Source organism: Larus michahellis, chromosome 1 (assembly GCF_964199755.1).
Source record: "Larus michahellis chromosome 1, bLarMic1.1, whole genome shotgun sequence".
Taxonomy (NCBI): Eukaryota; Metazoa; Chordata; class Aves; order Charadriiformes; family Laridae; genus Larus; species Larus michahellis.
The window spans coordinates 208,316,993-208,335,132 of NC_133896.1; the positions used below are offsets into that span (position 1 = coordinate 208,316,993).

The 18,140-nt window shown below is 36.5% G+C and overlaps 1 protein-coding gene across 4 annotated transcripts in view; it reads right to left on the reverse strand.

Moving 5' to 3' along the window:
• The window catches only part of CNTN5 (contactin 5), a 661,723-nt gene that overhangs the window by 123,576 nt on the left and 520,007 nt on the right, over positions 1-18,140 (reverse strand). For all 4 annotated transcript variants that reach the window (XM_074570954.1, XM_074570976.1, XM_074570986.1 and 1 more), the window contains 4 exons: positions 17,727-17,908; positions 9,600-9,736; positions 7,518-7,647; positions 5,204-5,354 (listed from right to left, as the gene is read on the reverse strand). In XM_074570954.1, the coding sequence (XP_074427055.1) occupies positions 5,204-5,354; positions 7,518-7,647; positions 9,600-9,736; positions 17,727-17,908 (600 nt within the window). The remainder of the gene's footprint in view (positions 1-5,203; positions 5,355-7,517; positions 7,648-9,599; positions 9,737-17,726; positions 17,909-18,140) is intronic.

The following is an 18,140-nucleotide window of genomic DNA, read 5'->3' on the forward strand; positions in this document are numbered from 1 at the left end:
ACTCTGCTCTGATCAGGGGGGTTGGAACAGGTGATATCCCCAGGTCCCTGCCATTTTCAGCTGTTCTCTGATTCCTTCATATCATTCGGAAAAAAATGGAATAACGTTTTTTTATCCACTTGCAATCTATAAAAAAACACCTGCAGGAATAGAGATGTTGAAGTTTGTGTCCCAGCCAAACCCAGGACAGGCAGTTGCATTCAAACTATCCAAAATTCCCTCTGCCGCTTAACCTGCTGAAAGTTTTCTTCACTTTATTTCCAGAACTCCTTCAAACAGAGACAGAATGCAGGAAAGTAATTGTTCCACAGAAAAAGTGGCTGAATTGAAGTGGCAGGTGGAGTATTGTTACCATTTATTTTCCTCACAGAAATGCTTAATATATTTAGGTCCTCAGGCAAAGTTAACCTTGGACCTAGGTAGATGAATATGAGCAATTGTACAACGGCCACAGAGAGACTGGCACTGTTGTTCTGCTCATGGTGATCTGTTGTTCATCTGACCTTCAGAGACTGTTAATGTTTTTCTCCAAAGCTTGTTCTGTCATGTGAAGCGGAAAGCTTAGACTGCCATATGGAAAGGGAGCAGCCAATAAATGCAGAACTATATTACCAATGCATACATATATGTTTAAACACCCTTGTATTCAGATTTTTTTTTTTAGATTAAATATTAATCTGCACACAAATTGAGATATACAAGAAACATTGATAAAATAAGCATTAATATTTGAGAAGCTTCAAAAGGAAAAGGGACAAAAGCAAAATAAAACACCGCAAAACTGGCACTATAAAAATCCTGCTTCCTCCATAACCAACGTTTGTTGGTTAAATTGTGCTTTTCTTTTTGTTTCTTGGTGTTCTAAATGGAGAGGAAAAAATAGGGACTCTTTGCACTGCTAGAGTGCTTTTGAATGATTTTTAACTATAATTAATGGATATGTAATGGAAATAGTGCGCTAAAGTGAAAATTCAATGTAAGTTTAATGAGAAGAATATTTTAGATGTAGGAGGAAGAACAAAAACAGATAAACAAAGACTTATAATGCTTTTTATTACCTATGACTCTTCAAGCACATCTGTTTAAACATCGGCTTAGTCGCTACTACTGGGCAATCTAGACAAGAAAGGTAGGTGACTTTAAGAAAGTGCTGAAACAGATTACAGCTCATGGGGTAATAATATCTCACGAAATTTTGTGCAGTAGTAAATCATTAGAAAATACCTACAATTTACAGAAGCCTGAACACAGGAACTGAATGAATTTATAAAAAATGCTTGTCCAGAATTTAATCATTGACTTTATTAGCATTACTAATGATTTATATTGATGTAACTGACAGCAGATTCCAGTCTATTCTACTGTGTATTATAAAGTTTACTGTCTACATAAAATAATACTATTAAATATCACTTTTGTCGCCTTCTTTTAGCTTGATGCATAAGTTTAAAAAAAATGTTTAATTAGAAACAGGCTCCTAACTGGCTGTCTCACCTGAATAGTCTGGGTCTGGGTCTTGTTTAGAAGCTGATGCTAAAATATCAAATGAGGTTTGATTACAGATTAGGGAGTATCTGATTGGAATATTCCAGAAGCTTCATAAAAATGGTTGTTGATCATTGTACTCTTGCCCAAAGGCCCATTTCTTCCTATTGAGGACCTAAATCAAAGTTCCAACCAAACATTTTATTAAAAATCAAAGCATAAACTTATTTCTTCAGACTTGGATCTCAATAGAATCCCCTTTTCTATGAAAACAAAACTACTTATGAACTAAAAGTTTCAAAAGTTCTTCACAAAATTCTTATGGACTAAAAAACTCAATGCTCAAATCAATAACCAGAGTATAAGTTATGTACTCTGGCACAGGCTATTATGTACTGTGGCACAGGCTGCCATAAATGACACACAATCATCTGTCAGCCTATGAGACAATAGAGTCCAGAGACAAGTGGTTAGTAAAGATAGTTAACAATTTTCATTATTGTGAGATGACTAATGAAAATAGGCAGCTTAAACGTGTTTCTCTACCTACACAACTCCTATTGCTGTTGTGCTCAGGTGTGCTCTAATTCCAAAATAGAAGTATAACTATAGCTTTTTCCCCGCACCCCCCCACCCTTAACTTTTAGGTGAAAATGCTGGTGAACTTATCTTTGTTTGAATGTATTAACAACTCTCTGAGATAATGCTCTATGAAAGAGATTTCTACATGTAGTTCCTTTCAAATGCTTATAGTGATCATTAAATGTCCTGTATCAGCAAGTTTCACAGACTATATCTTGTTCTTTGGAAGTTTTAATCTTCTGCGCAGTAGACCTCCAGTACTATGTATTTTATTTAATTAAAATGTGGCTTTTGCTGCAGGTCTTGATCTCCATTAACATCTGGTTAATAGAAAGAATTGTGAATACTTTGAAATCTTTATTAAATAATTATGTTTCTATAGGAGTAATTTTACCAATTTTAAAACATTTATGAGATTGTAACACTTAGAATGATATTTTTTGTCAGCAAATAGTTGTGAATATTCTGCTCTTTCGCACTATCTTATAGACTTGCCACTCATTGAGAAGCCAGTTCAAAAGAGCTGTTATAATATACAGATGCTTTCCGAGTGGAATCAAATTATGTGACTGCTCAAAATGACAATTGCTCACCAGGGAGAGCAAACCTAGCATAGACAGACTGTGAATATGAAGACCTTGAGTTGGATACTTTTTCAAAGGTGAAAACAAACCAAGAGATGGAGCTCATAAAGACTGTTTCCACAGTTACGTTGCCAAGTGGGTGACTTTAGCCTTTTGAATGAATCTGAAACACTTGAGGCTTTCAGGCTGCACTACATTCCAGGAGCTAGAGTCAAGGTCTGACTGCAGCGAGAACTGCACCCAGCCACGAGTCCCATGAGAACGAGCTCAGCCTTCTGCTCAGTTACAAACAGAAATGTCACTTGAGGTATTCCCATCAACCAGCTTTTGGTTGGTATGGAGGAACACCTAAGGAGGCAACAGGCAAAAGGAAGAGGTAGACCGATGATAGCAGATCCACTAGTCAAGTGGAATTTCTTATTCTCCATAGAGGGGAAGGTCTCTTTTGTATTGAGACTTTTCTAACAGATGTGACTAAACGGAGCAAATTCCTTTTCTGGGCTGGCAGAATTGGTAATGATGAAACACAACATGCACTTTGTACAAGCACTGTGCAGAAGAGGATTAAGCTGTTGCAGAAAAGAAAAAAAAACATTCTGCTGTTCTATCCTTGCCCTTTCTCATTATTTAATTAGAACATTTTGGGTTTTTTTTTTTTAAATCTTCGGTGGTTTAACATTCTATGCAGATGCATTACATGACAGTTCCTAAGTGTTTTTGTTGATTTGATTCTGATAAAAAAATGATTTTTATCAGAAGTCTATGAAGAAAGTTATGCAGTTGTTTTTTAAGTACGCAGATGTGCTTTTAAAGTATATAGATGTGCTCATCAAATTCTGTCAGATTATTCCTTTTTTAAAATGTTTTACACAGTGTTCTTCCAAAGGCTCCTTTCTAGAGTGCCCAAAACATAGGAACACACATAATACCTCCACGGATTTACATTTTCTTTCCCAAAATCACAATAGTCTTCCTCATCTCCTCTTCACACAGACTTTATTGTTGTTGTTTAAAGCTTACTGTATATATAGAGAGACTGAGTTCCGTTGAAACTGACATTCCCCTCACCCTCCTGTAAACAGAAGATGTGGGGGAACTGCTCTGAATGACATAAGATTCTCCCTGAACAGATGACTAAAAATTAAGTTGAACATAACCCGAGCCTTTCAAATATTTTAAATAGTTCAACCATCTTTTTATCTTACATGTTTCATCATTTCCCATTCCAGCCTCTGTCAAAGTAATCAAATATCAAAAGCTGCAAATACTAAAAATGTAGCTCCATATCTTATTTTTTTGGGATTTAACTTCAGAGTTAGGCTATGTTTGGACAGACATCAAGTAATTACCAAAATGCTTTGCTGGTCTTGCATTAAAATGTGATTTACATGTGGTGATCAGAGAAACCATTGTGGGTTTTGTGGAGATGAGAAGAAAAGGTCATGTAGTGACAACAGCTAACTGAGTAGCTACAGCATAGAGGCATCAGTTGCAGAATATTTGATATTATCAGCATCTTTGTAATATCATTCTGTCATATCTTGTCAATATGTACAATACAACTCATACCTGTTAGTAAAATGTTATATATAATACTGTTTCAGTCTAACCCCCCCAAAGAGCCAATATGGCATGAAAAGTTACCCATTTTTCCTTCTCAGAACAAAACAAACGGCATGAGGTGGAAATAAAATTCACCTGAATGAAATGGCTTTCGCAGCTAACGAGGACAGATCGGCTCTACTGCTTTGATCAGTATTGCACAAATGAACAAAAAGGCCCTGCTTTTATCTTTCTGACTAATGCCATACAAGTCCGTTTAAGTGGTTCATTCACATACATTATGAGAAAGAAGATAAGATTGCTCTGTGTTCTTAAAGCCCATGTGCAGCGTGGCAAAACTATTCTAGTGTACAGATATACAGTCTTGTAAAGTGCAATTACAGCTGGCATTTAACCCGTAGTGCTTAAACTATGTTTAACGTAAAGAGCTGGACGGAACTTATTTAATCAAACATATTCTGTTAAACAGATGTGCTGCTGAGTACAGAAATTACTTGTATAATTAAATCCTATAATGGAATAGTATTTTTCTGCTCTGAATCATTTTAAAGCTATTCTTAGACAGACTTCCGTTGTGATAAAGCTGCAAATCTACCTTATTTAAATTATTTCAAATGAATAAGCGTATTTGATATTTTATGTGGTCCTGGCTACTTCAGCCTCTATGCTTTTAATACCCTCATACACTACATTTGTAGTATCTCTACAGTCAAATTGAAGCATTTTTGAAATGAGTAACAGAAAACAGAGAAAAAACCAAAATAATAAATTCTTTTCATCTGCCAGCATCTCTGAACAATTTAAAGACTTTTCATTTCAATATTATGGAGACAATAAAGTCACCACTGTCAGAAAAATCAGCTTGACAAAATAATTATGCCGTACCCATGCTAACATATACACGTTCTCGTCATTTGCTGTATTTTCATATCATGTCACAAAATCAAACATGCAAACACAATATTTAGTTTACCGAACAGGCTTCTGACCTCTTACTCTCCCTTAACGCTTTGTCTCCTTTCTTCCAAGTGATAGTTGGCTTTGGAGAGGCTTGCGGCTTGCACTCAATGACAACTTCTTGGCCCTTGGTAACAATTATTGTTTTCCTCCTTTGATTTAGTGGGAAAATAGGAGCTGAAGCTGTTAAAAAGAAGTACGTTAACTCTGTAGAGAACAATCACAGCTTCTAATAGAAGATTAGCATAATAGATTTGTTTGGGGGATAGAATACCCATTTTTTGGCTTGAAAATTATTACGCAACAGATTAGATGGAATTGTACAAAATACTTGAAATCAGCAGACAAGACTAGATGGCAGGTCTATAACTTAATTCAGTTACGAATTAGTGAGATGTCCTTCACATCAACATATTAAAGTAAGATTGCTTGTGAGATCTGATAGCTTTAGAAATTAAATACTACAGTTCATTTAGCTCCACTTCTCCAAAATTTTTGGATTTCATAGGTAACTTGTTAGAAGTAACTAGTTCAAAATTAAAAGAAGTTTAAATTCAACAACTATCCATAATACTCTCTCTAGAGTTGATTCTTACAAAAAGTATTACTGGTAGAGAAATTTTATTGCTTTCCCTTTTAATATTTGTCTGAATACTGGGAACTGAAAACTGGGAACTTCTTATTAGAAGATACTTAACCCAGTCTCGTTCTTAGTATCTCACTTTTGAAGAATTCCCATTGGCTATATCAGCTAAGATAATAAATGTAACAAAATGACACTAGTTACTGTAATTTCATATCAAGAAAGGACAGTTGTTCTGAAATAATCTCATTTGTTTGTTTTTTTCTTAAACTAGTTTTGCAAAGCCAAAGCCCCCCCCGCAACTATATCCGCTACACATATAGGAACATATTACACTCCGTTGCCTCAAATATGTAGGAATTTCCTACCATTATTTTGGGTAATTTTCATACCAGAGCTATTTATATGGACAATTTATTCTCTTCTTTTCCCTTTAATAATCCAGAAAATTAAACACAACTGCTTCTTTAATGCAACATTATGGTAAAAATTTAACAGGGGTACAATTTCACAAGTGACAAAATGAAAGGCTGATTTTATTGGAGCAACATATAATGGCCATTTCCAATATTAGAGGACATAAAAGAAAGTGTACGACTATCTGATATAATAGGTATAGCTATTTTATAATAGATATAAAAAACAGAGCAAGAGAATGCTGTAATCAACAGGGAACTCTGCTGACTGAATCACAAATGACAAAGGAAAGTGATGGAAAGAGAGCAATCACTGACTGCGGGGTCTAATTTATGGCTAGACAGAAATATTTTGAAGAGTTATCAGTGAAATTCTAATGTTGGCCAGCTATGAAATACTAGAAATGTACTAGATAGGTTATTCTTCAGAAGAACCAAATCTTAGCTCAAATGCAGTCTATTATTTCGGTAACTTCAGCTTTATTATTCATTCGACTGGGAGTTTACAAGAATGATTCCCAGGTGCAGGTTTCAAAATTTGCAAGATTTGAGCAGTGCACAGACCTCTAATCTCTTATATGGCCATTGAATTACTTTGACAGACACCTGTCTTCCAGCTATATCATACTCTAATAAAGATCAAGTCTGTCTCACTTAACCCCGTGGAAGTCCTCTTACCACTATTGGCCCGTTGTGTGTTACCACAGCTTGCTTTAAGGAAAACTAGAGTGTTGGAAAGACATGCTTCAAGCTTTTCTTCATTAATTCCCCACTTCAACTTTTGAATAAGGAATTTTTTATTATGTTTCCATGTAACACTATGTCGTGTATTTGCTTTACTATGGGATGATATTAGCTCAAGTATGTAATTTCCAGTATTCAATGAGTTCTGACGACTTCATAGGAAATTTTTACACCTTTAAAACTATGATCATCCTTAATTACCTTTGAATAATGGCCGTGGTAGAAATAACAGTTTAATTGTAGCAGAGACTGAAATATATTTACTTGTCTTAAGTTTCTTCTCCTGCACTTATTTTTAAAAGAGTAAAAAATATTTTTCCATATATTTGAACTGAAATAGCCTTATTTGAGAAATAGTCACAAAATATAACCTAGTCAGTAATTTATGAAAGAAAATTTTCAGTTAACAGAAGGACCTGTGCTCTCTTGGGCAACAAAGGACCCGCTCACACGTAAATAACAAGACGAAAAAAGAACCTACTTTTATCTGCTCTGCTAAGTTTGGAGTGGCAGAAGCCGTTCCTTATCATAACAGACCAAGAACAAATGTAATTATCAAAGGGGAAAAAAAGGAACAGTCTGTTCTTTTTTGATAATACTCACCTAAAATCTTCAGCTCGGCGCTGGCATAAATAGTGCCATACTTATTTTCTGCTAAGCACTGATACATTCCAGCATCTGAGAGATTCACACCGTGGATCATGAGAACACCATTAACCATCTCAATTCTGCTCTGTAACGGAATAAAAAAAAAAAAAAAAAGTTCTATACAAGCAAACAGGCACTGGAAATTTGCTGTGCTATTAGTTTAAGGCAAAGGGACAAAAGACATTATCAAGCTAAAATAAAACTGAGCAACAAATTTCCTTGGGCTTACTTTTTTCTTGTTATATAAGGGGTGACAAGAATAAAGAGGATGGGGGAGGGCAGAAAAAACTCCAAAAATACTTAAAGGTAAATATTTTTCAGTGCAAGTTCACTGTCTCTAAGGCTTGCTTTTGTCTGCTTGCTCGTTTGTCGGCTATTACCATTATATGATTTTTTCAAAGCAGTTCATCCTGTGAACTTTAATGAGGCAAGAGGTTGTGGATGTAACGTATCTGATGGTCTTCACATCTCTAGCAAATGTTTGATTTCAGTCATGGTACTATTTTCATAAAAGTAGATATAAAAGATTGCTTGCATGAGTAAGAGTGAAAGGGTCTAGTCGCCTTCCTCATTAGTGCAAATTTCTTATTTGAAAGGTCCACTAGTAGAAAATAATTACCACAGCTGGAAGAGAAGGGGCATTAATAGCTGTTTATGGAAATGTGTACTTCATGGAGCTGTAAAATGAATAATTTGAACTGCTATAAAACATCGCTAAGTTTCATTACTACATCTGAGGGTTTAATTAAAAATTAATAAAGAATACAGTGTTTGGGAATGCAGAGAAAACTGTGAAAAAAAGTTCTCTCTGTTTTAAGGCCCTAGTTTAAACTGAAATTTAATTTTAAATTTCAGAGCTTGGTGCAACTAATGGTTTGGAAAATCAGAAAACAAAACCATACAGATATTTAAATTGCTTCAATTTCAGGACTAATAGCTCCATCTAAAAAGGCAGAAATGGATAAAGTAAAGGGATATAACCTTATTTTCAATGCCTCACAGCTTCAAAAGTAAACTGTGTTTATGTTTCCTTTCTCATTGTTTGCATAATTGGATGATGTTCACAGATAGAAGCGACATTCACTGAAAAGAAAGACATTACATCTTTTATATTCATAAATCCATTCTATGAATTCATTTACAAATGGAGACATTTTCTCCCAGAACTGAACAGCTTTATTTTAATCTGGAAAAATGCATGAAATAAATTCACAAAACTTCTCTTTACTCTAAATAATTTGAGACTATAAAATGGAAAGGTGCTAGGCAAAACCCACATGATGTGGGCTGATGTGTTGATGATTCGGTGAGAGAAACAGAACAAAGTGAAATAAAAGGCAGGCCATGCCATGAGTGGTATTTTTAAAGGAAGAGAATTTTATCTAGATCGAATTCTAGACTATATCTGTTGACTGCAGTTAAGGACTTTACATTCTAGGAGTCTTACATGAAGCAATTTAATGGTCTTGATGGTGAGTTCTGTTACTTGTAGAGAATTAATGGAGTTGAAAACTGATGAAAATATAATAGTCATTGTGCCTCTTACATTACCCTGCTGGTGTTTTGAAGAGTATGATTACGTACAAACAAAATGTAGTAAATAACATAACATCAGGGGAAATATGAAGGAATCTGATTCAGCAAATGCAACACTTCTCTGAGTAACTACTATCTTTTTACACAGAAAAAAAATAGATACAAATAGCATAATAACAATATCTAAAGACAAAAAAAGCCTACTGGAGATTGTTTAGATATACATTATAGTACAATGGCAGACACTGTTGCAGACACAGCTCAGAAGGTCCCATCTCCCAAATATTTCTGAACTACAGAGAATTAGTCTTGAATGCCATTTTACATTGCTTGAGATGGTTCAGAGGGGATCTGCGTAGAAACCCTGTCTGTATAACAACACTTAGGAAACTAAGACAGAAAACAGCATTTCTGAAGTGTTTTTCAGTACTTTCTTTAACTGACTTTATCTGAATGAAAGGAGAAACATGCAACATACTGGTGACTTCTCATCTAATGTACCTGTGGCCAGAGAGGAACTCCATTTTTCAGCCAACGATATGTGGGCCTTGGCTTTCCAGTGGCTTTACATTCCCATCGGAGCTGATCTCCACTGTCTAATTGAGTATCATTAAGTTTCTCCACCCAATGTGGGTAGGCTGCAAAAAAAAATACCATGCTATATACAAAGCATATAAACTGGTAAGTCTCTAGCTGATATGCAAAGATCTAATCAATTAAAGAGCTTAAATTGCAGCCTTTATGAAGTTTAGCTTACTCTCAGAAAGAAGCAGATTTAAACAAACAACCAAAACTAAGAAAGTAATAAAATTAACAAAACTCCATAACTTTCGAGGAAATGTTGTAATGGCACCAGGCAGTGAGCAGTATAATGACCAAAAATAGAAATCTGCCTGATTTAATAAAGTCTAAAGGGTTAAATTACAGTACTATATATTAATGCATTCATTATTATTGAATTTGAGAGGATTTGCTTGGTACTCAACACAGTATTTAGTAACATTTTACGATCTAAGCTATTCAAATTTTGGTAATGAAGTCAATCATCATAGACTTTGTTTCATGTAGTTTTCTCAGTTTACTAGGAAATTATATACTCAGATAGGGATGACTGGGGCATTTGGTAAGGTATTTGCACATATTTTTATTAAAGTGTCTTGGCTTTAATTCAGATTTCAAGGGAGAAAATGCTTTTAATGCTTTTAAGCACAGAACCCGCGAGATTTCCAGTATTCATCAGGAACATAAATTACACAGTAAGACAATGTTAAGACAGTGGGTTTTTTTAAAGGTAAACAGTTGTTAGGTGTACATGTGATCATTAGTACTTAAATTTAATGTAATAATCTGTTAAAAAGCAGGGAATGTTTTTTTTTTGCAGAGAAGTAGATCTTTAGTGCAGCAGTGGATGAGATAGCTATATGTAGGATCTTATAATTTGGAAAACTTTGTAAGACTCAGTGAGGAACTGAGCATTCATATGCAGAAATAAAAAAAGTATGGTTAAAAGCCAGTTTTTGGGTTTTCATACTGTAGCCGTATCAATTGGTACAGGAAAGAGGATGATAGATTAAATTAGTAACTTAATGATATTAAGTGTTGGATTGTTGGTTTGTTGTTTTTTTTTTCTTTGAATAGTAGAGAATAAGTAGCTAAAAGGCCTTCATTGTTAAAGGAATGTAAAATTCTTCTGCTTGGTATGAATAGAAGTCCAGATCTGTCACAACAAAGCCTCTGCTTCAAACGTCGGATAATTGATAACGCACTTAAACATGGGGAACTGAGTTTAAAAATAAATCTTTGAATCTAGCTGGCATTTGACAGGTCACCAATCAAAGACGTGAGAAGATATGAAAAGGCATGACAGGTGACTAACTGCTTCTAGCTTACATCTTGTGCATGGATGATAAAGAAAGTGAATGAGGTGTCCATCATTCCTAAGCACAGAATAGTCTGCTTCAGAATCCCTGACCAGACAGTTGTCAGAAGCTGGAAACGTACCTGAAAAAGAATCACTCATTTCTCTTTCAGTAGAGGAAAACAGGGATAAGATTGACCCAGCCTCACTCCCAAACTCAAGACCAAAAACATCTGCTCCTTTATTCTTCTTATTACAGTCAAGGCAATGCACAACACGCTCCATGTGTGCTCCACTGTGCTGAATCACTTGATTCTTAACTTATATCAAAGGATCCCATGAAATCCTCAGAAGCAGTTTGCAGGAGTCTCTGCTTACTTGTTGTCTGCTAATTGTCCTAAGAATATGATTCGATTGCGTTGTATAGTTGCTGCTGCTGTTTTCTGTTTGTGCGTTTCGGTATGCACAAAGGAAGCATGCTGAGAAGCAATTGTTTCCTTTGAAAATGAGTACGCTAATATGATTTTCAAAGATATGACAGTTAAATGTGTAACTAAAAATTCATAAGTTAGCCAGTGGTGCCATAAAGTCATGCCGTTTCAAAGAGGCGCTAAACAGTTCCTATTTATATTTCATTCTTTTTATTATTTTGTTTTTCTGAAATTTTTACTATATGACCCAAAGCATATCTAGTCTCATTTTTCTGTGCTGAATTTGGTTTCATCATGAATCAGAGCGTTCAGGATTAGAGTGTGCCCCTGCTTACACTGAAATAAAACCGTCTCCCCGAGCCTGGCTGCGGAGGCGTTCTCCCCAGTGCACAGCTGCCGTTCCCTGCCCTCTATCGCTGTCCTCACAGCACAGTCTTGGCACGAGTTTTCCTCTGTGACCACAAACTTGCGGATCACAGGGGTATGATTATTGGTACTAACAGCTTTTTTTTACTAGTTGGGGTATTATTTCTACCCTAAATTTTCTCCTCATAGCCTAAATGGCCTTTGGATTCATTATTTTCAAGCTATTGAATTTGCCATCAGCCAAAGCAATGACTCCGATTCCCACCCCTTTGAGAACAAGGTAGGAAAGCAACAGGTAGATGTAGCAGGAATAGAGCTAAATAGAGCACGACTGAGAGAAATATTTTCATTAACTTTTGGCTTCCTTTCCTCTCTCTGTGTGCTCCTTACTTTGCCACAGAGGATTCCCTCTCTGCTCATTAGCGAGCGTGACTCTCCATAGTATCGTAACACTTGTTCATAAACCTTGTAGATAATTTTAAAAGTTAAATGTTTAACTGGATGTACAACCTCTGACAACATCTGACCCAATGTATTATGTTCTTTTCTTTAACAAAAATGTGTTAACATCACCATGACATACATGCAGGCAAAGAAAACTTCATTCCATAATTGCACATAATCTTAAGTAGAAGATATAAATTCTAAGAAGCATTTAAACATATTTCAAAAGTAACAGGTTCTTTTTTCTTTCTATAAATGTAAAATTCATCTTCGGGCAAAAATAGGTGTTTGCCCGGTTTTTGTCTGTCCAGTGATGAGTTTTGGGTGAATGTAAGAATATGTTTTATTATTCAGTAGTCTTTATGGATACCGTGCCATAGCTTTATACAGTGCCCCTGAGATTTTAAAATCACCATCCAATTTTTGATTTATTTTATGCTGTATTTCTGCAGCTGTTTATTTGAGGATGTCAAAATATTTTACAAACAGAAATTAGCAATAAATCTTCAAGCTTGCAGGCAAGTTTTTATATCCTCTGTGCAAAACAAAATTCAGATGCAGAAAACTCAGCCTAGTTTCTAAACTTATTAAGCAACTTTTTTACTGAAAGGAAATTAAGGAAAAAATTTTGCATAGACAAATAACTTTGGATAGTGTTCTAAAATGTGAATGAGAACAGAGCTTGGGGTGAAAAAAAATTAATTTTCTGGACAAGAGGTCAATTGGGAAGTATACAGTAGGGGAAGAATAGGTAGCTATCACAGTGAGAAAGGTAAGATAGCAAATTTCAAACAAAGCTGCAATTCTGACCACCAAAACCTCTTCCTCTCTGGCCTGTTTTACTATATGTGTTTGGGGCTAACCTGTAGTAGCAGCAATGGATTTTCTTCCTTACAGTTTTTATAAGGAAGTTATTTAAAATCAGGATGGTTCAGTACACTATGTTACACAATGTTCCTGCCCTCAGCTGCTTGTTCCACTCAGGTGTTACAGCAAACCTCCCTTCCTGCTGTGGCAGCAGTGCTGCTCATGGGGCACTGCTGCAAGCAGGATCAGGGAACTGATCCAGCCAAAAGAAAAATGGCCAAAAAAATGTTTTTGTGGTCTTGTTCACACCACGATCCTCTACTGAACTAAGACTAGTGAGCAGGTAACACAGAAGGGAACCCAAGAGGTTTAGAGTAAGAGGGGAGCAGGAATTACACAAACCAGCTGTTACCATTGTGAAAATGCTTCTAGTCAGGATTTGTGGAGGAATTCTGGTAACAAAAGGTTATTGGTCCTCAGCACAGCAAAGACATGGACCTGTTGGAGCGGGTCCAGAGCAGGGCCACAGAAAAGATCAGAGGGATGGAGCACCTCTCCTATGAGGACAGGCTGAGAGAGTTGGGGTTGTTCAGCCTGGAGAAGAAAAAGCTCTGAGGAGACCTTATTGTGGCCTTTCAGTACTTAAAGGGGTCTTATAAGAAAGACAGGTAGGGCCTGTTGTGATAGGACAAGGGGTAATGGTTTTAAACTAAAAGAGGGGAGATTTAGACTAGATGAGGCAGAATCTTTTTACAATGAGGGTGGTGAAACCCTGGAACAAGTTGCCCAGAGAGGTGGTAGATGCCCCATTCCCGGAAACATTCCAGGTCAGGTTGGACGGGGCTCTGAGCAACCTGATCTAGTTGAAGATGTCCCTGCTCATTGTTGGACTAGATCACTTTTAAAGTTCCCTTCCAACCCAAGCTATTCTATGATTCTGTTCTGTCATTCTAGGAATTTCTCCAGCCAAATTTTAATTTTGTGCTCTCTTCTATTAATCACTTTGGGCTTGAATAAAATTTCATGGAAACTTACAGGATGAGCATATGGCAAAAAATCACACACCTCAAAATAGGTTGCAGTGCATATGAGGATGTCTTGCATTATGAAAAAATTATTATTTTTAATGAGACTATAACAATCTGAAATTGTCAGCATCCAAAATACCACTTTCTGAATGACATCTGAAGCATCAGCTGCATCAGACAGTCATTGGATTGGAGCACCAGGTAAGAAACAAAAAATCACTAGTTTGTGATTAAATGTGACCAGACAGGCAGACTGGGTGTCCCCCAAAATACTCTGTGGTGACCCAGATCAGATGCAACTGACAAAATGAAGAAAATTCAAACAGACATCAAGCGAGTTTCTACAAATATGCAAATTGTGAGAGTGCAGTATGACACAGCTGGTCCTACAGCCTGCTCTGAAATTTTACAAGAAACCCCTGGTAAGGAATGATGGTCTACATCTGAATTTCTGAGCCAAAATAATTACTGTCTCCTGGAGGAATAAGTTGTCAGTGAAAAGACAATGAACTTAAAGGTAAATAATTCATGTTGACTGTTGTTATGAATAAGAGGTGCAGCAGCAAATGCTTTTTCAAGTAATGCCTCCAAATCCTGCCGTATCAGCTGTCAGCAAAGGAAACTGAGAATTTTGTAAAGTAACATTTGATTAAACTTTGCGCTGCTAAAAAGCTTCTTACCCAAGCCCTTTTACGCCTTTGGAAAGGGCTGTCATGGTTTGTAGGTCAATGAGGCACTAATGCTGTCTTCAGGGGCACTGAAGGCTGTGACAGGCTCACTGGGGACTATTTAATCTTGAGGCCAAGAAAAGGCACTGGTTGGGAGCTGGTAACAGCTTGTGCGTCTTGTTCTGCTGTACTGGAGGTCACTGCCAGTCTCCTCCACCTGGAAGCTCTCTGTTACCTACTCTGACCTCACTCTCTGCTAATGCAGATAGGTGAAACTCTGATTCAGGTATGGTTTTGACTTATCTGCAAGATAGTATAATCATAGACTTAAGAGAAACTTAATATTATACTAGTCTCACATATCTGTTAATCAGAGGAATGAGACAATATCTGAAGCAGACCCCCTTTCTGTGATGTTAAAGAAGTTGCTCTAATATTATCGCAAAATATTTTTTTTTATGTCAAATAGCATAAATTGTGCACTACCCATAAAGCCAGTGACTGTAAAAAAATTTAATTTTGAGAATGGTGGATAACTAAAACTTCGTATTTCTATTTGGACAAAGTAGAATAAAACCGATGTAGAAAATGTTTTTATGGACTCCTAGGTTTAAGTACCATTTTGATTTCTGCTCAGAACAAAAATGTGTTCAGGCTAATGAGAAAGGCAGAGTTGTGTGGAACACTACATCATATTTCTGTGATTTTATGCCACAGGTATGCAGGATGCTCTTGAGGAAATAATTTCATTTTCTAGCATCTTAGTTTCTCTCTTGTAGAGCACCTTTTAGATTACTTTAACTCTGAAAGACGAAGGCAGAGGTAATTGTAACTTGTTTATAAGGTGCTTTGGCAACTGGTAGTTTCACAGCTCTAGGAAACAGCCAGTAAGTGTATGAGCTGGGGTACACTTTATAACTCAAATGAATTTTTTTTGAATTTCACACATTTTAAGAAATGTTGTTGAAAAAGACCAGGCATGCTGCTAAACGCTCCTGGACCCCAGGGGCTGCTATACTTTCATGGAAGTAATTGACAGTAAGAATTTGTAATACCGGAGAAATATCGCAGCGTATTGGCAAAATAGGATGCTTTGAGTAGTTCCTGGGCTTGACTGCTATTTTCGGTAAAAGCCTTATAATCAGAATCATATAGTTGTTTAGGTTGGAAAAGACCTTTAAGATCATTGAGTCCAACCATTAACCTAGCACTGCCAAGTCCACCACTAAACCATGTCCCTCAGCACCGCATCTACACATCTTTTAAATACCTCCAGGGATGGTGACTCAACCATTTCCCTGGGCAACCTGTTCCAATGCTTGATAACCCTTTCAGGGTAAAAATTTTTCCTAATATCCAATCTAAACCTCCCCTGGCGCAACTTGAGGCCATTTCCTCTTGTCCTATCGTCTGTTACCTGGGAGAAGAGACCAACACCCAGCTCTCTACACTCTCCTTTCAGGTAGTTGTAGAGAGCGAGAAGGTCTCCCCTCAGCCTCCTTTTCTCCAGGCTGAACAACCCCAGCTCCCTCAGCTGCTCCTCATAAGACTTATTCTCCAGACCCTCCACCAGCTTTTCTGTCTTTATTTTAGAAAACCTTTGCTGCAAGTGCAGTAGGATTGGCATGTCCAAACCAAAAGGTGCAAACTGCCACCTTTACCATCACATACTTTTTCCAGCATATGCCAAAAAAAACCCCACCGAAGACAAAGAATTGCCCTTGGCTCTAAATGGATGAGAATGAAAAGTAAGGAGAGAGGCATCATCCAGAGATATGCTGATACCCACTAAAAACAAGGGAGCTAAGATAAAGACATTGGAAAGCTAGAGGAGACAGGAAAATTGATTACGGACGTGGAAATATTGACATATGTGGAAAATAAACTAAATATATGATGCCAGGCTACAGTTATTTGATGAAAGTGTGTAACAAAGACAGAGAACTGTGTATAGTCAGTAATGGGGAGAAAGCACTAGGAGCCATAGGCTGAAATCAAGGACAGAAAAATAAAATTGATTAACAGGAGAGACTCCTTCTTAAAGGTATCTATTAGCCTGAGGACCTGTCTAAACTGTAGCAGTTGGAATTCCACTGACTGCGATATTTAAAGACAGGAAAGAATTCAGTCTGAAAGATTTGTTGCATGATCTCCTGAAGCAGACCTTTCCTGCTAAGTATTTAAGGTTGTAGGGTTCATGGAATGACAGCAAGTGATGTAGCTTTAATTGATAAGCGGTAGGTAGGACTCAAACACACATTCCATATAAGGAAAACTTTGACTGGTAAATATTCAGGGCATGCCTTATGTAAGCTTTTGTTTCTAACCTCTAGGATGCAGCAACAATATATAAAATTCATTATTTTTACTAAATATTTTTAATTTCAGGTTGTGTTTTTTCTTTCCAATGTGATGCATGATTCAACTTTTTTATGTCCTCTCAAAAAACTTTTGGGAAGACCAATCCTTGAAAGAAATTTTGCAGCACTTCCTGAAAATCAGAACCTTCAGAAATTGTGCATACCTAGATTAAGATTTTTTTACAAAAACAGAACCCCTTCTCCAGCTCTGATTCCTGTACAATGAATTTGACAAAACTAAGCACCCAGGCACACCAAGGGTGAAAAGTTAATAAAACCATGATAAAAATCCTAAGATATTTCTAATATTGTTTTCTGATAGATACATCATGCCTAGTTTACACGTCATTGCTATATATCATATCAGGAGAAAAAAACCAGACTTTTAAAATTATAGTGATACCCTTTAAACCTCCCCCCTCAAACCCACAAACATCAAACTTGAAATTGTATTTAAGCCAGTTCTTTGAGGGAGTCAACTTTATTTCTATTTCAGACTTTTAATGCATTACTAAGAAATAAAAATATATAGCTTAATTCAATACTAATTGTATTTCAGAAGAAAGATATCTCATTTCTACTGGACCTGAGCATCCTTCGTATGTAGTTAAAGCCTTAAGTGTGGACAAAGCATCGCTGGATAATACTGTGTGCAGTTACACTTACTGTACACTTGTAGTTGTCCTCTGAAGACATTTCTTCCACGAGAGTTTTCAGCCTTACATTCATACATCCCTGCGTCCTCTAGTTGCACATTAGGTATTTCAAGCACAGCTTGGGATTTTCTCAGGCGGGCTTTACTTGGGTTATGACCATTAACTTTCCTCCAAGAGATTGTTGGAACAGGGCTGAAATATTTAGTAAAATTGCTGTTAGCACTCTTCCACTGTTAAGAATATAGATTCTGTTATCTGGTAGTTTAAACACTTAATAATCTAAGTAGCAATAAAATATAACCACAATGAAGGTTCATATAATGCTTGATATACTACACTTGCTGTAGGGAATCCTTAATAAATGGTTTGTTACATCGAATGTGTCTCTTTCATCCACAAGGGAGGCCAAGTTTTTATCGAGATC